General features: G+C 34.7%; 2 protein-coding genes across 2 annotated transcripts; both read left to right on the forward strand.

Moving 5' to 3' along the window:
• The first annotated feature begins 5,029 nt into the window (after window positions 1-5,029).
• Window positions 5,030-5,533, forward strand: LOC109005013. The gene is made up of 2 exons (XM_018983766.1): window positions 5,030-5,254; window positions 5,342-5,533. The coding sequence occupies exons 1-2, from the start codon at window positions 5,030-5,032 to the stop codon at window positions 5,531-5,533; spliced, it is 417 nt and encodes a 138-aa protein (XP_018839311.1).
• A 7,424-nt stretch (window positions 5,534-12,957) lies between these two features.
• Window positions 12,958-21,397, forward strand: LOC109005223 (palmitoyl-protein thioesterase 1-like). Its single transcript, XM_035687846.1, has 12 exons — window positions 12,958-13,355; window positions 14,899-14,983; window positions 15,997-16,048; window positions 16,136-16,156; window positions 16,249-16,302; window positions 17,580-17,630; window positions 18,352-18,414; window positions 18,913-18,978; window positions 19,148-19,186; window positions 19,515-19,637; window positions 19,825-19,917; window positions 20,745-21,397. The coding sequence occupies exons 1-12, from the start codon at window positions 13,262-13,264 to the stop codon at window positions 21,087-21,089; spliced, it is 1,086 nt and encodes a 361-aa protein (XP_035543739.1). The 5' UTR covers window positions 12,958-13,261; the 3' UTR covers window positions 21,090-21,397.
• Window positions 21,398-23,674: the final 2,277 nt, after the last annotated feature.

A 23,674-nucleotide genomic window follows, 5' to 3' on the forward strand; every position in this document is an offset into this window, starting at 1 on the left:
AGAGTGGTCTTGATGAAAATTTGAATAATGCTCCATTCATCATTTGAGACCTTGATATATGAGTGCTGTTGGAATGGTTGCTGTTGTAATGTACTCGGTTGCTGTTGTAATGTACTCGTCAATTTTTTTTTTTAAATTCCTGTGGTTTCCATTCCAGATTGCTATCAGCATTGATGCCATATTCAAGATGTGAAAACTAATGCATTTTGATCTTTGTAAATTTATGTTTTACTTAATTAGTTGTGATGTATTATTATTTCTTTTGTTCTATGTAAATTTATGCTTTAGTTTAATTAGTTGTGATGTATTATTATTTATTTTGTTTTTTGTAAATTTGTGATATAACAACCATATTATTTATTTTGCATTTTTATTTATTTTGTTTGTTAATTGATTTTTTTTTATAAAAATATTTTAAAAAGTGTTTAAATTATTTTTTTAAAACATTTTGGGCAATTTAAGCATATTAGAATTTTTTAAAAAAAAACTAGTGTTATACAAACATTTTTTTAAAGTTTTAAAGTATTTAAAAAAATAAAATAAAATAAAACCTGGATTAAATCCGGTTATAACCCGGATCCGGATTTAATCCGGTTATCCGCCTGGATTAAATCCAGATTAATCCGGGCGGATAACCACCCGGATTTTAGCATCCGGACCCGGATCCGGTCATGGCCGGATATCTGGATCCGGATCCGGATGAACACCCCTACATATATATACATATCAAAGATCAACCAATCATCACTTGAGACTAACCAAGTTAAACCAGAAAATATGCCATCTCAAATGATAAGAAACACACGGCAAAACCATCTCAAAACACTCAGTTTTGACCAGAAAACAAGGTTTTTGATTACTACCCACTAGAGCAGCTAATAGAGGAAATAAATGAGAAATTTGTTTAGAGACTACCACATGATGATTGGCTCACACAGAAATTTTGAAAATCCCTAAATCACAAGAAACTCATGGAAGGATTATAATACCTATTTGGGTCCCCTTAGAAGCCACGGAAGTACACGACAACGAGAAGAGGAAGAGCAAAACTGAAAGATTTGGGGCTAGAACACAGCATAAAATTTCTTAAAAGAACAAACCCTAGATTAAACCCATAAATCCAAAACTTCAACTAGAGATTAGAGCCATAGAATTCACTTACGGGGTTGGTTTTCCTTGAGGATTTTCGATGGAAAACTTGGGTTTACGAATTGAGAGAGATCGGCCTGAAGGAATGAGAGAGATCGCATGGGTTAGTGGAAACTGAAAGCCTCTTGTGTGAAGGAAGAAGACTTAAGGAAATCTTTTCTTTTGTTTGCTTTAGGACCGACGTGCAATAGAAGGAAATAAAAGTCAAATGACTTGTTGAAGAAGCCGACGGTTTCAACTTAGAGAAAGGTGAGTTGATTAGTCAAGGCTTGTCTTACAAGCTAAGGGATGGACGGTGGGGATTCAAGCATAGGAAGATATTTTCTCACCTACCCATCCTATGGTTGAGAAGGTTTGGGTCACTTCTTAATTGGATAAAAAGTAGAGGACTTAAAGAAAATATGATAATGTCTTAAAACAACACACTTTAAAAATAAAGGCACACCCATCTTAAAATAAAATAATAAAACAATGAAAGTATTTGTTTTAAAATATTTAACTTAAAAATATTAATAGATGACGTAAAGACCTACGTAGTAGGATTCAGGTATTACATCTCTAGTATGGATCAAGGGCAATGGAATAAGAGAAATGAGAGGAGCAGCTCAAGTCCGAGACAAATTCAGGGAAATCATACAACTAACCCCTATGAGTTCTGTAATCGCATACACGTTGGGGAGTGCAGAAAGGAAGTGGGGTCATGTTTCAAATGTGATAAGGATGGGCATTTCATTAGAGAATGTCCATTGCTTGTGGAGAACAACAGAAGGCCCAACCCACCTCAAAGCTTTAGGCCGAATAACCAGGGCAACAACCAACGGAAGACTATGCCAGCACAGGTGTTTGCTTTGATGCTGGGAGAAGCTGAGGACAAGAATGATGTAATTACAGGTACAATCTTTCTGACTCTCCTATTTAGCTTTTTATGTTAAAAATTTAGGATTACTTATCTTGTTATCTCTATGGATTATATAATGTAAACACAGGAATTATTCCCTTTTTTTCTCAATAAAGCTACTATTTTATTTGACTTGGAGGCCACCCACTCTTTTATTTCAATGGATTATGTCAAGTTCTGCCATGTTGAAGCTGAAAAGATGTATTACAGTTTGTTGGTCTCAACCCCAGCAGGAGATATAGTGACATGCAACAAGATTTTGCTTAAGTGTCCAATAACTATTAGCGAGAGGGAAATGCCAGCTAACCTGATAGTCTTTCTTATGATTGGATTTGATGTGATATTGGGTATGGATTGGTTAGCTTCCAGTTATGCCAGTATTGACTATTTTAAAAAGAAAGTGGTGTTCAAATTTCCAGAGGGAGAGGAACTTCAGTTTATGGGTTCCAAAGTGCATACCCGTCCATCAGTTATTTCCACTTTTCAGGTTAGCAAGTTAATACGTGATGGGTGTCAGGGGTACTTGGCTTTCGTGGTGGATGAATCAAAGCAAGAATTGGAGTTAGAAGATATTTCTATTGTGAGAGAATATCCGGAGGTTTTTCCTGAAGATTTGTCTGGATTGCCACCAGAGCAGGAAGTAGAGTTTGTCATTGAATTAGCCCCAAGCATGACACCTCTTTCCAAAGCCCCTTATCGAATGGCACCATCAGAATTAGCAGAACTCAAAGAAAAGTTCCAAGATTTATTAGAAAAATGTTTCATCAGGCCCAGTGTATCACCTTGGGGAGCTCTAGTTTTGTTTGTGAAAAAGAAGGATGGGACAATAAGAATATGTATAGACTACAGAGAACTAAACTAAGTGACCATAAAGAATAAATATATGTTGCCCCGCATAGAAGATTTATTTGATCAGTTGAAGGTGCTCAGGTATTCTCCAAAATTGATCTCAGATTGAGGTATCATCAATTGAAGATCAAGGCAGAGGATGTGCCTAAGATAGCTTTCAAGACCAGGTACGGTCATTATGAATTCTTAGTCATGCCTTTTGGCCTAACTAACGCCCAACGGGTATTTATAGATTTGATTAATCGGGTATTTCATGAATTCTTGGATAAATTTGTAGTGGTGTTTATTGATGATATATTAATCTACTCCAAGAACAAAGCTGAACATGAAGAGCATCTGAAATAAGTACTTGGGACACTCAAGGATAAGAAATTATTTGCTAAGTTGAAGAAATGTGAGTTTTAGTTTGAGTCTATTTCATTTTTGGGACATGTAGTCTCAAAGGATGGTATCTCAGTAGACCCCGAGAAAGTTGAAGCAGTAGTTAACTAGACTCAACCAACCAATGTGCATGAAGTTAAGAGTTTCTTGGGTTTGGCTGGTTATTACCTTCAGTTTATAGACAATTTCTTAAAAATAGCAGTTCCCCTTACCGCCCTTACAGGGAAGAACAATAAGTATGAATGGACTGAAGAGTGTGAGGAGAGCTTCTAGGAATTGAACAAGAGATTGGTGATAGCTCCAGTTCTGACAGTCCCTAGCGAAAAAGGAGGATTTGTGGTTTACAGTGAGGCTTCACGATTGGGTTTGGGGTGTGTATTGATACTATATAGGAAAGTAATAGCATATGCTTCTTGGCAATTGAAGACATATGAGCAAAATTACCCCACACATGATTTGGAGTTAGCCGATGTTGTCTTTGCACTTAAAATCTAGAGGCATTATTTATATGGTGAAATGTGCAAAATCTACACAGATCACAAGAGTTTGAAGTACTTCTTCACTCAGAAGGAACTGAATATGAGGCAAAAGAGATGGCTAGAACTAGTCAAGGATTACGACTACAACATTAACTACCATCCAGGCAAAGCTAATGCTGTAGCTGATGCACTTAGCAGGAAGGCAATGGGACCAGCAGTTGCAACTATTACCATTCAAAACCATTTATTAATGGACTTAGAAAGAGCTGCTACTGAAGTTGTTACCAGTGACCAGTAAGCATTGGTAGCCAGTTTAATGGTTCAACCAGCTTTGAGAGACAGAATTAAGCTTGCCCAAAAAGAAGATTATGAGTTAGCGAGATTAATAGAAGAAGTAGAAAAAGAGAATAAACCCGAGTTCAGCATTTCTGAAGATGGAATTTTAAGGTTTGGAAATAGTTATGTGTGCGGGACAATGATGAAATAAAAAGACTCATCCTCGAAGAAGCGCACCGCTCTCCTTACACAATTCACCCATGTAGTATAAAAATGTATCGAGATTTGAAGGAGTTTTTATGGTGGAATGGCATGAAGAGGGAGATTGCCAAATTTGTGGCACAGTGCCTAACTTGTCAACAGGTGAAAGTGGAACATCAGAGACCAGCAGGATTATTGCAACCACTTCAGATTCCGGAATGGAAATGGGAGCATATTTCTATGGATTTTGTTACAGGCTTACCACAAACACTGACTATACAGGATGTAATATGGGTGATAGTGGACCATTTGACGAAGACAGCTCACTTTGTGCCTATCAAAGTTTCTTATAAGCTGGAGAAACTAGCTGAACTATATGTACATGAAATAGTGAGGTTGTATAGGGTACCTGTGTCCATTGTGTCGGATTGGGATCCTTGTTTCACTTCAAAATTTTGGCAGAGCCTATAGGAGGCCATGAGCACTAAGTTAAATTTCAGCACTACATTTCACCCCGTAGACGAATGGACAGTCGGAAAGGACCATTCAAATTTTGGAAGACATATTAAGGGCGTGTATGCTGGATTTTAAGGGAACCTGGATATGACACTTGCCTTTGGTCGAGTTTGCTTATAGTAATAGTTACTAGGCTAGCATTGAGATGGCACCTTATGAAGCACTTTACGGTAGAAGGTATAGATCTCTTTTGTATTGGGATGAGGTGGGGGAAAGACAAATTTTGGGTCCAGAAATCATATAGAAGACAATAGAGAAGATAAAGATCATTCGAGCTAGAATGAGAGCAGCTCATAGTCGACAGAAGAGCTATGCAGATAACCATCATCGCCAATTAGATTTTGAGGTCGGGAATAAGGTATTCTTGAGGATTGCGCCAATGAGAGGGGTCATGAGGTTTGGAAAGAAGGGCAAGTTGAGCCCTAGATTTGTCGGACCCTTTGAGATTCTTGATCTGATTGGCCCAGTGGCTTACAGGGTAGCCCTACCACCAGCACTCTCAGGGGTATAGGATGTATTTCATGTATCTATGCTGAGGAAGTATATACCCGACCCCACCCATGTTATCGACTATGAGCCTCTTCAACTTCAGGAAAATTTGACTTATACAGAAGAGCTGATGCGGATTGTAGAGAGAAAAGAACAAGTGTTACGGAATTGTGCTATCCCATTAGTTAAAGTGGTATGGAATAATTATACTATCAGTGAAGCCTCCTGGGAATTAGAAGAAGAAATGCAACTCAAGTACCCACAGTTGTTCGACAGTGATCATGATAACTTGTGACAAATTGCGAGGACGGAATTTTTATAAGGGGGGAGGATGTAACACTCGAGCCCAAGGCCCAGGTCTAGATAAAGCCCATTCTGGAATGCCCCAACATAAACGGCGTCGTTTTCGGTGAGTCTCCTTCTTCCCTTTTTGATTTCTATCTTCCCCGACTGTTTTATTTTTCCTTTCCTAGTTTTCTGTTTTCTCCAAAAACCTCTCCATCCCGTGAGCCATCTCCCCACGTATGCATCAATTTATTTATTTATTTCCTTCTCACATCAAGTTTGTCCCTCTCAACAGGATCGAACTACTCTCAGCTCCCCCCTCTAGGAATTTTTTATTCCTTCTTTCTTCATGATTATGAGTGTGTGGCCTCCCAAATACCATTTTCATTGCCATCGCTGTTCCACACGGTGAGCCTCTCTTTCTCTCCTTCTCAATTCTTTTGTTTTCCCATTCTTACCTCTTCCACATTTTCATGAATTTTTTTCCTTGGGCATATGTACAGTCTACTCGTGGATCTCAAGATTCTAGTGTTGTCGTCGAGCCTCACATCAGAAGTGCTAGCTTTGGTAAGAATTTCTTCTCCCACCGTCTGACTTCAGTCTCCTTATTATTTTTATTTTTATCCTCTATTTATTTTTCATGCACACCCTCTATGTTTTAGTTCACTGTACTCACACTCAGACCACTCAATCTCTCATTGTATAGATCACTATCTCTTTCGTTAGATTTCAGTGAGTTTTGGGCTTAGAATTATGTGGGTTGCTTTGAATCAGGGTTGTACAAAGCCATTTATGACTTTATTAGGTAATGCCCTTCCGAAGCATTTGATAGTGTTCTTCTTTAACTACAAGTAACACCGCCATTGTGTTACAGGGCATTGACATAATCGTTAGCTAGCGTTCTGCTCATTTCCATTTTCATCGTACTAAACTCACGAATTTATGTAAGTTAATCTATAGCGAAAGTATCGTTTTTATTATATACACACACACTTGATATTATGATTTTTATTTTAGTTTTTATGTGAAGACTTTTATGTTTAGTTGTGTAGTGAGTGTGATATTTTTGGAATCACTTGGTTGGATTGAAATGTGGATAAAATAAAGTTGATGTGGTGATGTGGGGATTTATAATTACATAGCTGGTTGGGAATAGCGGTGGCCAAGGATGGAGTGGTGTTTTTGGAGTTGGTTGTCTTTGATTAAATGCATGTTGGTAAGAGGTAAGTTGTAAGAGTTGTGTTTGGCTACTGCGTGGAGATTTTAGTGGCTGTGTTGGGATTTAAATGCTAATGGTTTGAGGAGGGGACTATTCGGGTTTAATTTTATGATAGACATAGAGTTAAAAAGGGGTTGTTTTGGACTATTACTCAATAAATAGTAGCTTACTGGATTGGTTAATTAAATGTTGGGTTTATGTTTTGTCTAGGTGGTATTACTACTAGAGTTCCGACTCAAGGAGTAGATAATACATGGAAGTCAGGTAAGCGGGGTTTCTACGCTAGCTTTGCACAAAAGAAATGAAATGAGATCGAATTTGAAAATATGCATGTTTATCTTTGAAAAGCAATCTGAAAAACGACCTCAGATGATTGTTTTGCATATGCATAAATCCTATATAAGAGAAAGTATTTTTGTCATGACTGGTGTAGACATGAGTTGATATTAGCATTCTATTTCTGAACTCTGAAAAAGAGTGAATATAGGATCCCAAAAGTTTTGCTTGGATTAAATCAAAAAGTTTTGTATCTATTATTCTTGGATATGTGAAATGTTCAAAAAGTGTTCAGTATTCAGTTTTGATATGATCTGTCATCTGAAAATTTTCCCATGAACTTTTGATTTTGTATCTAAATATGATCTATTTCCCATGAAGCTTTGTTCTGTTTCTGTTACAGCCTAGTCATGGATATAAATGTGGTTTATAACCTTACCACTGGGTGAAACATGGTATATGGCCTAACCACGAGTATAATGGTTGTTTATAACCCTACCACGAGGGTGAAATATGGTATACGGCCCAGCCATGTGTATAATGGTGGGTTATAACACTACCACGGAGGTTAAACATGGTATTTGTCCAGATGTGATACTCTGATATGCTACGAAGATGAGGTTTCAGTTTGTGATATGCCAAGAGATATTTTTGAAATAAGAAAGTTTTTTTGAAAACTTCGCTCTGACTTTTTGATAATGTGTTTCAGTTTATGCATTTTGAAAATAAATATGATGTTTCTGTTTTCTGAAAGTAAATGTTTTGTTATGTATACCGAACTTTGTAAATACTCATATTTACATACTAGTATATGTTATCTGCTTATTGAGTTGTTGATAACTCACTCCTTACTCTTCATAATATTTTTCAGATGACATTAATGGTTCTGCTGAGGATCAGTATTAGAGTTTGTGGGCAAGATTAGCTGTGGATTGTTATTGGGTACCTCATGGTACTAGTGCTGTTGGTGGATTTATTTATTTAGTAGGTTGATTTCAATATGTTTAGACGGTTTATGGAAACTCATGTCAATTCTATTTTATTCTATTTTGTTAATTGAGACATGAAGAGAAGTTGATATTTTTATTTGGGTTGTTGTATTGAGGATCTGATATGTGAGTATGTATGGTTTATTAAAGTTGAAGTGGTTACGTTTGATTTGGAGTTTTGAAAATATATATTTTTGGATTTGGAAATATATTAGTATTGTTGGAGTTGATTATCAAGTGTCAGGAGTTAACTTCTTGGACCTCCGGGGTCGGGGCTTTAGATCAAATGTTATAATAAAGATTATAAGATTAATCTTATGTTATATCAAATGTTATATTAAAGTTTATAACATTAATTTTATGTTATTTCAAATATTATACTAATTTTATGTTATAAGATTAATAGACATGACTAATATTAAACTTTTATTTTATATTAATTAGCATTTTAGCATATAATATATATAATATAATATGTAAAAACTTATTTATAATATAAAAAACTATATAGAATATAATTTATATAGAATATAGAATATATATATAAACCGGTCCGGTTCGATTTAAACCGATTTTTAAAATGTGAAAATTGGTACCGTATCGATTTCCAACTAGTTTCTATTTTTAGAAATCGGAACCGGACCAAACTGACCAAACCGGTTCGGTCTAATTCGATCTATTTTTTTATTTATTTTTATGGCACTAACACCAACAAATTATAAGGAGTTATTTAATCTTCGGCACTCGTCTGCGAGAAATACAGCTGAATGAGCTTTTGGGCTGTTGAGGAAGAGATCATGGCAATTCTATGCACTGCAGGCTTTCATAGTGTGAAGACTCGAACAAGAATTATTAATGCATGTTGCATACTTCATAATTTTATACGAGATGAAAATAAGGAGGATAGTTTTTCATGAGATGTGCACATTAAGTTGGAAAATTCTTTGCCAAATGAAAATGAGGTATTGGAAGAAAACATTACATCTGATCTCTTTAGAGTCAGTGATGAATGGACTACCTTTCAGAGATACTTCTTCGGCTATGGAAATGTTTGAAGATGTATTTTTCGTAAGAAAACGACTTATTTGTGATTAGTTATTTCATGTTAAAATGATTATTTTCTGTCAAAATGAGTCTATTCTCCTTACAGATTGTCATTATCGCTATTTTGACGTGGTCATGTGGTTTGAGAATTTAATTTAAAGATTTAATAGTTTTAAAAAATGCTAATTGTGGTTATCGTTCTTTGATATTATTGTATTAGTTTTATCAAGAAGAAATGAAGTTTTAAATAGATTCATGAAAATAGGTATTAACTTGATTGTGTCCAGTTTACTCATTTGTCACATGCTTACTCATATACATAAACACATATTTTACAAGTATGTAATTTTCTAGTTTCATTTTTTTTTCTTATATAAGAAATATAGAGAAATAGAAAGAAAATATATTCTTAATTGATTTGGATTTCAAAATCCAAATTTAAACATTCTGAAAGCATCCAACTAATAGGTTTCAAATTCTGAAGATTTATATTCGTTCATTTATAAAATACTTACAAACAAAAAGTTTTAAAACCGATGGATTTGAAATCTCAAAAATCATTAGTGTTGAAGGCGTGTTTCGCGGGCCTGGACAACTCTATACCAACAGTGCCACAATGTGAATTATTTAGAGTCCCCGACAATGCTCCAATACGGTTGTACAGTGGTGGTTCGTGCGTCCATGGCAATGAATGGAAAATAAGTACAGGAAAAGTAAGAGAGATATGAGGATCTATGAGTGACTGTAAAAAGATATATTATAGTAGAGACTTCCTTCCCCAAACCCCCGTGGACGTAGGCATATTGCCGAACCACGTAAATCGAAGATTGGAGCTCTTCTTCAAGAGGTTACTAAAGAAGAGGTGATCTAATCTAGGGAGTATTGAGTCGGTCTCCGAAGTAGAGGTCGTCAATTCATTATATCTATTCCTATGTTGTCTGGGTATCTCCTTTTATATGTTTGCCTGACCTTTTACTGTACATGTTAGCCTACTATGAGTTGACAGATCTCTATTGCGTGAACACTTTGCCTTCTTCCTCTTACCGTCTGACATTTACAGCCCTCATATCCCTCTTGTCTCTCTTTTGTCTCTTTTCTTGTTCCCTTTTGTCTATTTCCTTGTCTCTCCTTTATCTTTGGTGATGATTTGGTGGGTTGGGCCCAATTTATGGGCTATGGGCATTTTTTCCCTTCACAAACTATTTGGATTGCAAATCTTCGATTATGTACAATAATATTAATTTATAAGATTGAAATTTTAAAATTTATCTTTTAAATTAAACTGTGTCACATGAATAGTATGTGGTATAAAGACATTTCAATATAACTATTCTAGATTCTAATAACAATTCAACTAGGGACTTTAGTCCACAAAGATGTTTTCGTGATAGAAATACAATTTTTCTACAAACAATCGGCAAACTGCAATCTTCATGCATTCGGCTAACGTGGCTAATTAAAAAAAATAAAAATGAAACAATAAGGGCTCAGTTAATTATTTCAATTCATCTTTTCTCATCTCATTATTATAATTTTTTTAAATTTTTACATAAAATATAATAAATAATTCAAAATTTTTAAATCTTAAAATAATAATAATATTAAAAAAATATTCTAATAATATTTTATTCAACTTTTAATTTTTTAACATAAGAAGGCAACGTGGCAAGATCTGTGCAGCACAGACCGATCTTTTCTCTTCCTCCCTCTCACGAAAACTCAGTGAAGCCATAGTTCAACTAAATAGTCGATTCAGTCAGAGATTTCATTCTAAGCAGGTTTTGTTCGTTACCAGGACCGAAAGGAAATTATTTGATTATGGATTTCAGCTCCACAAGCCTCTCAAGCCACCGGTATCAATCCCGGGCTTGGGAGAGCCACTGGTCCTTAAGAACAAGGCTCCTAGATGGCATGAGTAGCTACAGTGCTGGTGCTTCAATTTCAGGGGGCGTGTTACCGTTGGACCGTAGGTCCATCTCACAATGTTTCAGCTAGAAAAGGTAATCTTGCAGTTTGGAAAGATTGGGAAAGACATCTTAATCATGGATTATCGCTACCCGGACACTTTCAGCTGTAGAGCAAGTCCTTGCTATCTACTTGAGCAGCTTTGGCACCAAACAAGCGGCCTGCGAATGAAAGTTGAAATAGATGTTGTTTGGAGATAGGGCTCTCCATTTGCTGAATTTCTTCTCTAATTTTTGGAAATATAAATATGCTCTTCTTGGTAATTCAGCACGCATGGCGGTTAACGGCTGACAATCATGTGCAGCCTGTAGGTAAGAGAGGCAAATCGCGTTAACAAATTGTATTCGTATTGTATCAAGTTGTGTATATTATACTATATATTTCAATCTAAACACGACTCGTTAAACTTAACGGATCAAATTTACAAACTCTAAACAACCCACTAAAATAACTGGTTGACACAACACAACTCGTTTTGACCCGTTATGAATTAATTAAAAATATAGCGACACAACCTGTGTTAACCCATTTATATAAATAGGTTGAATTGATCCAAATAATCTATTTGACTTAATTAATATAATTTCATATAAAAGTTAAAATAACAATATCTCCAAAAAATCTAAAACTAACTACATACATCTAAAATTACAATCAAACAATAAAAATACCAAAATTAAAATCTAAAGGAATTGTGAAAGGTAATTGTAACTCGTGAGAATTGACTCGACTAAGAACTAAGAGAGAGTGAGGTTTTGAGAGATAGTTAGGAAATATGAAATGAGAAAATATACTTACAACCGTGAATTGCGTAACCTCCGCGTAATCGCTTTGAAAAAAATGAATAAAATATGGGACCCACATGAAAAAAATTAATTTTTTAATAGTGGACCCCACTCTTTTTCAAAGCGATTACGCGGCGGTTACGCACTTCACGGTTGTATGTAGAATTACTCATATGAAATAAGATTAAGGTATTTTTGTTTTTAGGTTAAAAAAATATAATTGTAATTTTGAGTAAAAAAATTTAACGGATCTAAGCAGGTCACTAACGGGTCAAGCGGGTTGACCCGTTAGTGATCTGTTAATGAATCGTGTCTTAAGGGATCAACATATTTTGACCCGAATCCGTTAATGTCAAATCTAAACCCGCTAATTTCATATCATGTTTGTGTTACATTAACATGTCGTGTCATATGTTACCATCCTTATTTTTAGATTTTTTTTTTCCTTTTCCCTTGGAAATTTGATTAGAATGGTGTTCCATCCACTTGGCACTACTGTAATTAAATTAAAAATAATCAATATGGTGTTCTTCTATCTTGGTCAGTGAGCTTTGTGGGAGAGAAGAAGAGAAGCTTCGTAGCTGAATGAGAAATAAGCAGTAGGGGAGAAAGGGGTGCGATGAAGGAAAGCATAAGGGAGAAGGGGGGGATCGCCATGAATGAGGGTTCTCATTCAAATAATAATGATAGCCTTATCAGTTTTCTACTATCCTTCTACTACTCTTTTTAATTTTTAAAAATTTTATTTTACTTAATGGTTAAGAAAATGATTATTAGTGAAATTATATATATTTTTAATTTTTTTTAATGATTAAATATATAAAAAAAAATATTTTAAAAGAAAAATAACAAATACACTAAAAGTAATAAAGTGCAGATAAAAAGATTGTAAATCTATCATTATCCTCGTCAAAACAGTGTGCAAAAAAAAAAATGAAACACATTGTTTCATGCTCCAGGTTTTGTTTCTCCTACCAATTCAGTCGAAATTTGCTTGTTTCTCCTACCATTTCATTTTCCACACCGGTCCACGATTGCGCATGACTCCCCCAACGGTTGCAAGAAGCATTGTTTTGACAAGGCAAAGGATATTTATGTTGTTGCTGTTGGAAAACAAAGGACCTAAAGGAAAATATCAAAATACCGAGAGTACCCCCACACAGTGCACACTAACAAACAAGAACATCGCCGCAGTGAATTCGTGTACTCAACAAACTGACACTGCAATCAGACCCAAAGACCAAAGAGATTACCATTGGTGACTTCAAGAAGAAACCTTGTGATGCTGCAGCAGCAGAAGCAGCAGCGAAGGCCCCTTTTCACCCATCAATGAGCACCAAATAGCCAATACAAGAAAACCGAACCCTCCGAAAGTTCTCGGAGTCGTTAAATTCATCCAAAATTACACATTCCCTTTGATCTTATAGTTTTCTTCTTCAACTGAAACCCACAAAATACTCATGGCTTTTGCTTTACCAGTCATTTCCACCATTGCTATCTTGCTATTTACGTTCATCTCACTTTCGCAGTCCACACCCTTCATAATACTCCATGGTGTGTCTTCTTTTTTTCTTTTCTATTTTTTTTTTTTTTGGAATCTGTTTCCTTGTAATCATTAATTTGCTTGTAGAATCTATTTTTTTTTTAATCATTAATATTTTCCTCTTTTCTGCTGGCTATTTGTTATTTGGCAATAGTTTGAAATAAGATGAGGTGATTTTAAATAAATTAAATTAAATATTATTATAATATTATTTTTTAATATAATTTTAAGATTTAAAAAATTAAATTATTTATTATATTTTGTATGAAAATTTAAAAAAATTATAGTAATGAAATAAAATGAGATGAGATGAGATGGCTTGAGAGTGTTACCTATTCAAATGGGGCTGTTTTGATTTTCTTTTTTTTCTTTTTCGGTGATTAATACATGATGGCTTTGTTGCTATATAACGGAATCTTGTGGTAGATTATAAATGGATGTTCTGTGCGGTTTTGTATGATTTCGAGTTTGCTCGTGTTCTTGGGCTAACTAGGAGGAAGGTACTGGAGCTTTGGATATTAACATCCTGCACTTAATGTACTTCCTCTGTTTATTTTGGAATTGTTAAATGCTGGATAAACACTTGGGATAGCTCACCAAAATCCTAATTTATTGGGTTGGTACTATCACAAAATAGATATTGTTGTGAGTCGCTAACGAAAAGAGCATACAGAGAGATAGTGCTGCAATTGTTACAGATGATTAAAATGTCACACCTTGTCTTTGCACACACTGCTCTGACCTTACTTGATTGATTTGATTTCCAAGGATAGCTTGCAAACATGCACGTGGGAACAGGGTTTTATAATCTTCGCATTTCTCTTGCGGTTTATGCAAACTATTTGTAACTTGTATATAGTAAGCTTCGGTTTATGAAGCAAGACTACACAGAATGAAAACGAACCTAAACAATGATACTTATATTGCAATTTTTTTTATTTAGGAAACAAGTTGAGGTTGGTATCAAAATCTATCAGAAGAGCGAATTTTACCATAAAACTCTCGTGTTGCATAAAACTCTGGAATACAACATGCATAAAATGGTGGCATGCTTGGTAACTTTGCGGAGTAAGCTGTAAACTGTGTTTAACTTGGGACTTGAAATGGGTCCAAATGTGCTTAACGTTTCTTTAAGAAAACACAATCTGAATTTCAATATCAGATATCTAATTTCTACCTTACTATGGTTATTATTATGTCTACTATTACCTTGTTAACTTGTTCATTTATTAACTGCAAGATCTAATGGACCACTGAATTTTCTTAGCAATCAAAACACTTGGTTATCCTATTTTATGAGAATTTTCAGCATACTAACTCATAGCCAGCTTATTTTAGGAATCTCATTCTATTCTGGTCATGTATTTAGATATATGTATCTTTCGTATTTATTTGTCCTTTGTTATGATGTTTTATTTTAGAAATAATGCCTGGTTTTAACTTTAATGAATTACCAGATCAATGTGAAAAAGTTTATAAAGCTAGAAATTGTTGCTAGTATTTATGCGGTCGCTCTTTGAAATGTCATTATTCTATTCTAATGCTTCATGGCAGGAATTGGAGATCAGTGCTCCAATCGAGGGGTTAAACGATTCACTGAGCTACTGAGTAACTTCTCTGGCATTGAAGGATATTGCATGTATGTTTACATAACATCTTACAGTTACATTGTCTTAAGCAATTCCAAATTTTATCCTCTTAAAAAAACTGTTTCCAGATCATGGATCAAATTGTTTCCAAATAATGTCATTTGTTGTACATACTCCTCATTCAATTCTTGTGGACCTTGTTCTGTAGTAACACTTGCATGATTACACACCAAAAGCTTACAAATACAGAGTATTTCCCAATGAAATTTTCTCAAAGTTAGATCAAGACTAGATGCTTGAAATGTCTCATTTTATGATCAATTCCTGAGAGATGATATTCATATTGTCATCTAGTTGGAGGTCAAAGGATAACACTATTTGATGTTTGCTCTCGGTACCACATTCAGAATGCTTTTGCTGTTCTGGCTTTGGTTATTGCCTTACAGTAGTACATCCTTTAAAATGGATCTTAAAAATAAACAATTCTCCTACGAAATGGCAAATTGGATGAGTTTTTCGGTATTAAAGATGATACATCTTTTTCTTTGTAGTATTAAAGATAATACTTGGATAAGTTAAATCCATTAATTCAAAGATCGTAAACTGAGACATTAATTTTCCCCCTTCGTAAACTATTTCATTCAAAATATTTTTTTATCTTCCTTAGGAGTCTACGATTCCTTGCATGCAAAGTGACAGAAACACAACATTTGCAGGACATAGTTAGCAACATTTGTGAAATGTCATAGAATGCAACTACGTCAGCTAGTTTTACCGAGTAAAATTAAAGTATTCATTTTATATCTTTGTATAGTTCAATACCACATATACATTTGGGGTTGTCATAATTTACTCTCAAATGTCAATGATTTAGGAGACCAGAAAGTAATAAACTATCCCTCATGAACATATTATATATGTTCCAGAAAGTTTCAAAATCTTCTGGAGTGATTATGAATGATGTTATTTTCTGGAAGTATATGTTTCTTTGGAAGCATTCCAGACCATAATCCTGCGAAAGTTAGTATTCCCAAAATTATGTTCATTTCTTTCCTCACTGCAGAGAAGTTGGAGATGGAACATGGGATTCTTGGTTTATGCCTCTTGCAGAACAGGCAAGCGCTTAAAAAAAACTAGGCCTGTCTTGTTGGAAGTAATATTTACATTGTCCTGTAGTAATTAAAGCAGTTTAATGTTTGCAGGCAGGAACTGTTTGCAACAAGGTAATGTAGCTCACTCGGTTAAAGTTGCTATGTTCCTTCCCTGGCTTTTGAAGTTTGTTTTTCCATACAACTAATTCACTATTATACTACAGGTGAAGGAAATGAAAGAACTTAGAAATGGTTACAACATAGTTGGTCTCTCCCAGGTGATTTATGAGTATCGGATTTCTTCCTGTTCAGTTGTCTTTGTAATTTAACATGATATACTGACTCGTTGTCTGTTTTTTCAATCATCTCTTATGACATTGCCATACCGTTAAGGCTTTGTCCAATTTAAATGACAAATTAATTGGAGCAGGCATTTGGTTGAACTGGTGTGACTTTTTAAGTAGAACCATTTGTCAATCTCCTTCAATCTCCTTCCCAATTGAAGAGATGTAATGTCCCTTCACTGGTCAGTTAAACATACAATGTTTAAGTAATTATCCTTTCTGCAGTTTATGAGTCAAAGTAAATTTTCTTCTTTCAAGTAACTCTTTCTTTAAATGCACCCTAACACATAATTCACATATTCTCGTACGTGTGAAACAGAGTGTTTATGGCTCTTATTATAGTAAAGTCTATCACTATTAATTTATCATTTATGGCTCTTATTACGGTAAACCAATTTTATCATACCTAACAATTAACAATGTGAATTAGTCATTGCTGATAAACTCTTTTTGTCTATGGGCAAGTCATTGCGAATAAACTCAATTCAGCTGTACAGTATCAATCCCCCAACAACAGGAATCAGCTTCTTGAATTTTTTGTTTGCCTTTCTGCTCTAGGAAAAATCATAGCCTTTTTTTCAGTAAAGTACATATCATCTTGTGTTTTCACTTCATATAGCTCCTTTCTTTTCTTGGTGGTTAGCTTCCTCCTGAATTTTCTTAGTTACAACCAGAATTGCATCACTCCTTATGGATGCACTCGTTTTTCTTCCTTGCACTGCTTGATCTATTTAACGGAATGTTAGTTAGTCTTTTAAATTGTGCTTGGTGCATTGTATTAAATTCCACTTTATTACCTAGTGACTTTCAGAATAAATTATGTTCAAGGTTTAGGAGGAAAATATTTGAGTATGCCTTTTGTCAGGATGGTCGTTGTAGTTAAGCTCTCCTTAACCTTGACATGTTTAGGTTTCTAGGTGCACTTGATGCATGCTACATGAAGAAGATGTAGAAATACTAGTTAGTTTATACTCTATAGATTTAGGGGGATAATTTCCCATCATGCTAGGTTTAATCAGGAAGTGGTTGGTGTTTCTCTAATCCTATCAAAAAAGAAAATTTCCTTTTTGGTAAGTGGGAACCAACTCATAATTTTGGATTATCTTTTCATTTTCTAACTGCCTCTTATTGAGGTAATAACTTTATAATGATTGCCGATTCTCTGGTAGGTTGTATTGTTTCTCATTCTTAATGTTTGTTTGATTTAACAGGGTAATTTAATAGGTCGAGGTGTTTTACAGTTTTGCACTGGAGGACCTCCTGTAAGAACCCGTCTTGAAGATATACGTTGCTAATTGAGTATTTCCTAATTTTTGTTCAACAATTTAATTTTATCATAATGAAATTTTGAATATCTTGACTATGCATATTCACACCTAATTCCTGTTAAATATGTTTGAAAGGCATAATGAATGGTGTTCATAGGTTCATCATTTTGCCGTTTTAGATTCGATAAATGTATTTCTCCTTTTTTTTTTTATCATTTCTGCTTTTGTTTTTTTGTCTTCTTCCTTTTTCATGTTTGGTTGTGGGGGATGGGAATAGGAGGTTATAACCAGTATACCCATAAGCAGGTAGTTGAAGCTCATGAAGTATCGATTGGCTGTTGAATTTGAGTTGATGAAAAAACACTTTGTGATAGATCAATCATATCTCAATGTGTCAATGTTCATAAATTTTCTAATTGTTTTTAATTTATTTATTTATATATATTTTTTTTGACTCGGTATATTTCTTCTCCATTTCCGCCTAGGAATCACAGCATTATGTAATCTCATTAAAAGCTGTGTATACATGAAGCAGAGTTACTTTGCTAAATAAGAGGTGCCTCATCTTTGCATGCTCATGGGTTGCTAAGTTTATATACAGATCATAGCTTTTTTAAAAGTATAGTGCTCTGTATAATACGGTACCTAGTCTTCAATAAGCATATCTTTTGTACTTTTTTAATCTAATGAAAATTTTTCATAATTTTGGAAACAGGTTAAGAATTTTATCTCCTTAGGTGGACCACATGCTGGTACTGCCTCTGTTCCTCTTTGTGGCGTAAGTTCAATCATGGCTTTCTATTATTATCACTTCAAATAGTTTCTTTCTTCTCCATCACGTCATACTGGTTTTAGAGTTGTTATAAATTATAATGTGTGATATTTCCTCTATGCTTATTTTGCATTCCTAGGTCTCACTGGATTCCCTACATCAACCCACTGTAACAACTTTAACAACTGAATAGATAATATGCAAGACTTTAGTTAAGAGTATGGCACCCTTAGCACAGTAATCCATTGTTGTGGTTTACAATTTGTTTGCTGATTTTAATTCAGTCATGTTTGGAATATTCTGAATTTTCACTTTGTGGGTAATGACAAGTCCCCTGTGTGTTATGTATTTTGTCTGTTGGATTATGGGAGATTTAATTGTTAATCTGTCTTGGATAATAATCACCTACTAATGTGACTCTTACACCAATTGACTTGTAAGGACTTATTTAAATTTCCTTAAATTTGATGCTTCTAATATTCATATATGTTTTGTCTTCTACAGTCTGGGGTTTTATGCATTATTGCAGACAGACTGATCAAGTCGGAGATCTATACTGAGTATATCCAAGTATAAATCTGTCTATGAAATTCTCTTCAGCTTGCTGAGTCTTTTTTTTCCTTCGTGTTTTATACTGAAGTTGGATTTTTTCTTCCTGTCACTATTTTGCTGTCAAATCACATTCTCTTTTGGATGTCTCTTACAAGGTGGCATGACACTTTGATTTGTGGAATTGCAGGATCACTTAGCTCCCAGTGGTTATCTAAAGTTACCAAATGTGAGTAGAGTATAACCTGATGGAGCTTTACTACTGCAGTCTTCTCACAGCTATACATTCCAGAAACCACGTGACTCTGAATTTGTAGGAATGTTAGAAGCCTGCTTCTTTTTAACTGTTTTTGGCTTAATTTTCTCTTTGAAAATACTTATCAAAAAAAATTTCTCTTTGAAAATGCTATCTATAGTTTCCATTTCTTCCCCCTCCCTTTTCTACAGGAGAAAAGGAGAGGATGGTTTTCTTGCTGCGTTGAAAATTATGCACATTTTCCTTTCTCTCCCTTCTGACCGAAACTTTTACATCAGAATCTCCTATTTAATTTTTCCAGGCTATCCCCAGCTACTTGGAGAAATGCAGATTTCTTCCGAAGCTTAACAATGAAGTCCCTGGTGAGAAAAACTCCAGTTACAAGGAACGGTTCACTAGCTTACAGAACTTGGTGCTTATCATGGTTAGCCCCCGTTTTTTTTTTTTTAATTTGTCCTTATGTGCCAGATTTAACGTGATAAATTGGAGGGTTTATTGCCATGTGCAAACATTCTTGGTCCTTTTTTTTATTTATTAGAATTTCTCAGAATACAAATTTGGCTTATGAAGCATTTCTCGACCTTCATCTTATTTTTTTGTATGTTCAACAGTTTGAGCATGACACAGTTTTGATACCCAAAGAAACTTCTTGGTTTGGGTATTACCCTGATGGAACTTTCAATCCAGTTTTACCACCACAGCAGGTATCTTTATTGTGATCATTATCATTATCGTCATTGTCTTCATCATCATTATTATGGAATTACTTTCCCAGTCTTAAATGTTTTGCTCTCATGGGATTCCATTGTGAAAATGGTTGGGCAATTGATTTCTTTTCTATGATTTTGGTCAATTGTATGTTATTGGTTCTGCTTCTCCCTCTCTCCCTGGCTCTGTGTTTGTGGTGGCCTTCAAGCGGGTATGTTGAGGATACATAGCTGCACTTACCAACCAGATCGGTACTTTTGCTTACTATATAATGATGGCTGCAACCTCTATATTATGGAAAAAAAAAACAAAGAAAAGGAAGGAAAAAAACTCGATATCATGAAAAAATTAACGTTTGCCTAAAGTTACCGATGGTGGACAATAAATTAACGTTTGCCTAAAGTTACCGATGCAATTCGTAGCGATAATGAAAACCCAATTGGGCTTAGAAAAATTGCATGTTATGGCCAAGGGGCGGGATGTTGTTCAGCTGTGTAAAACACAAGTTTAGCATGGTAAACCATCCATTGATAGTTTCTTGGAAAGTGAAGAGTTGTGTTTCATCCAAGTTTATTAATGGATCTTACAGCTTTTCAGTGTGCGAAAGAATGTTCTTCATCTTAAATGTTTGTCATCCTCTAATATGGCACATTTAAATAATCGGCCATTTAAGTTAGTGACATATGAAGCCACTTAAAATGTACCACATTAGCAGGTGTTTCGAGATAATAAAATCTATGACTAAGAGAAGCATTACTCTTTCATATTAGAGAAATTTCTTGCGACGAGATATCTTAGCATTTGTCACTCATTTTGTGTGCAGACAAAGCTTTACGCCGAGGACTGGATTGGTTTGAAAACCTTAGATGAAGCTGGAAAGGTCAAGTACATTAGTGTTCCAGGAAATCATCTTGGGATATCCAGAAGGGATATGAAAAGGTACATTGTGCCTTACTTGGAGGACAAAGCATCAAGAAAGAGAAGTATTGAAAGTGATAGTGGAGTTCAGAGCAAGAAGATTGAGCAAACTGCGACTACAATTGACGACAAAACATCAACTAAAGCCATATTTGAGGGATCATCATCTTATTTCTGGCCCTCATCAGTTAAATCTTTCGTCGCTGAACTTCTGGGGCTGATGGAGGAGCCGTTGCCTCCTCAGACTTGATTTGGATTACTTCTTGAATTGAATTATGAAAGCCTTGGGATTACAATCTATACTGTATGATCATGGAAACTTGTGTTAAATAAGACATATCTGGTTACACGATGATGGAGCATTTAGCAGTTTTATTATTTATTGGCATTCATTTAACTGTTGTCTACTGTTTGTAATTGGTAGACACTCTACATGTCAAAGGCTATTTTAAGAATCAGGTATCCAAGTGCCTGAATTTTTCTTTTTAATGTTTACATACACTATTCTGTTCTATCACATGTTGTTAAGTGAATCAAGCTGTAAGAAGTTTTGGTGTAGCTTTCTTAAGCAATTTGCAAAAGCATGAAGTTCAAGTACGAAAACAATGCAATAAATTATTTGCACTTGTATATAGTCGGGTTTGACATTCTTGACATTTATTCCTTGAACTTTCCTCTCCATTTGTGAAACTATTAGATGAGAATTTGATCCATGCCATATAGTTTTTTTATGGATAGAGGGAGGGAGAGGTACAGAATACAAAAAGGTCATGGCCTCTCTTCCTTGACTACCTTCATATGCTATATTTTGAGGATAAATCTTCAAGTACGCAAACAAAAATGTTGCCATGGCTACAACTTTTAGGCTTCGTTTGGTTTTATAGACGATCTAAACCCATCTTTTTCAATATTTAAACATTATTTAAAGATAAACGCTTTTCAATTTCAAATTTTTAACTTTTCAACTTTTTTATCTAATCATTAAAAAAACTTTCACAAATTCCAAACAAAACACAAAAAACAATTCAACTTTTTCAAATCTCAAAACAAAAATTATATTATAACAATATTTTAACTTTATAATATTTTTATTCAACTTTTTATCTTCTTTCCCAAAACTCCATAAAATATCCTAACTCAAACTGTAGCGCCTCATACCCGGATGTCCAGAGAGTTACTTTCTGACATTTAAAATCATATCCCAAATTTACAAACAAACTCCAAAGTCTCTATAAAACATAAATCTCATTGGTTCAAAACAACTACTCCAATATAATTACTCTAAGATTTCACAAAATCTCAACATAAATGTCAACCTTCCAAAAAATAAAGTCAACAGAACAAAACAAATCTACTGAATAAAACTCTCCAATAATCAAAGTACCCTATTTGTACTTAATCTACTATGCTTACATAGCCTTGCTCATGCTTCCTATTCTTGATCATGAGGTTAAACATCTGAAACATCTGAAAATATTATAGAGATAAGGGATAAGTTATCAACAACTTAATAAGTATTGAACATATACTAATATGTAAACTTGAGCTAGTAACAGAATGCAGAACAAAACATGTTATTAAAAATATCGAAGCAGCAGTTCAGAAATGTTCATATTCAAAAGTTCTTTAGCATAGCATAACTGAAATATCATCATATAAAAGCGGAGTTCCATGCATAACCTCCTTGATAGAGTCGGGCAAACCCTAGTGGCCAACTGAGTGGAAACAAAATATGAAACATTCCCCTAATTATTCTTGGAAGCCCAAGTGTACACACATGAAAGCCCATGTAAAACATCACTTTGTTTCTAAAGTGGGTGCACCAGAAACAGAGATGTTGATACCAACATTATAATAGAGGCCACAGTTTTCCACCCGTGGTAAGGTCGGGATGAAAGTAGAAATAGAAAGTCATGCCAGAGGTTTTCAGATGTAACAACAGAGTATTGAAGAGAAACAGAAAATCATCATATAATCTTGTACAAAATTTTAGATTTTCTCATAATCACTCTTTTTATACAATTGAGAACATAATGCCAATATTTGCTCATAACAGTCATGACATAAAATATTTTTCTCTTCTTATTTGGATGTCATGAGTAATGCAAATAAAATGACTGAGGTTGCTTTCAAGTTTTTAATATAAAAAAATGCATATTTCCATAAAATCAACCTCAGTCCATTTCTTTTATGCAAAGTCTAGCATAAGAGCACCGCTTACTTGACTTTCCAACTTTTTTGAAAAATCCCCACAACAATGTTAAACAAAAATGATTATCACCTAGACATAATTAAACATACTATAAATTAATACGATTAAAATGGCACATCTAAAACAAACAACACAACTAAACAACCCCACTACAATAAATCCCATGGTTCCAATTCTTCTAACATAGTTACTACTCAACGCCAAACCACATAATAACTTCTCAAAAGTCATCCATTTGAGGCATTCACACTTGTCTCATCACTGTACACAACATCCAATCACAACACTAACTACAGATTTTATCCCAACACTTTGGATGACACATCAACTGCGTTATAATTATTTTATCTCAACACTTCACAGGGAACAACCACATCACAATTACATATTTTCACAATCAGTGCTACAAGTCAATCCCAACACTTCACATAATTATCTTGATCACAACCACAGAGCCCACTTTCTTAGGAGCCCTTTGGAAACATGTGCTTAAGCCCTTTGGCATCCCCCATGCACCACTTCCCTATGCCATCTTCTTGAAATCGTCTTACCCTCTACATGTGTGACAAGTGTCAAACGGTGGGCAAACTTGTCATAGGTGGCGTGTAACCCCCATGGCCGGA

Source organism: Juglans regia, chromosome 2, assembly GCF_001411555.2.
Source record: "Juglans regia cultivar Chandler chromosome 2, Walnut 2.0, whole genome shotgun sequence".
Classification (NCBI taxonomy): Eukaryota; Viridiplantae; Streptophyta; class Magnoliopsida; order Fagales; family Juglandaceae; genus Juglans; species Juglans regia.

Excerpts from the sequence above, each read along its gene's own strand:
- LOC109005013 (XM_018983766.1), top strand. The coding sequence starts at position 5,030 with ATGAGAGCAGCTCATAGTCGACAGAAGAGCTATGCAGATAACCATCAT. Across the intron at positions 5,255-5,341 it reads TACCACCAGCACTCTCAGGG|GAAAATTTGACTTATACAGA; the intron begins GTATAGGATGTA and ends CTTCAACTTCAG.
- LOC109005223 (XM_035687846.1), top strand. The coding sequence starts at position 13,262 with ATGGCTTTTGCTTTACCAGTCATTTCCACCATTGCTATCTTGCTATTT. Across the intron at positions 16,303-17,579 it reads ACATAGTTGGTCTCTCCCAG|GGTAATTTAATAGGTCGAGG; the intron begins GTGATTTATGAG and ends TTGATTTAACAG. Across the intron at positions 19,918-20,744 it reads CAGTTTTACCACCACAGCAG|ACAAAGCTTTACGCCGAGGA; the intron begins GTATCTTTATTG and ends TTTTGTGTGCAG.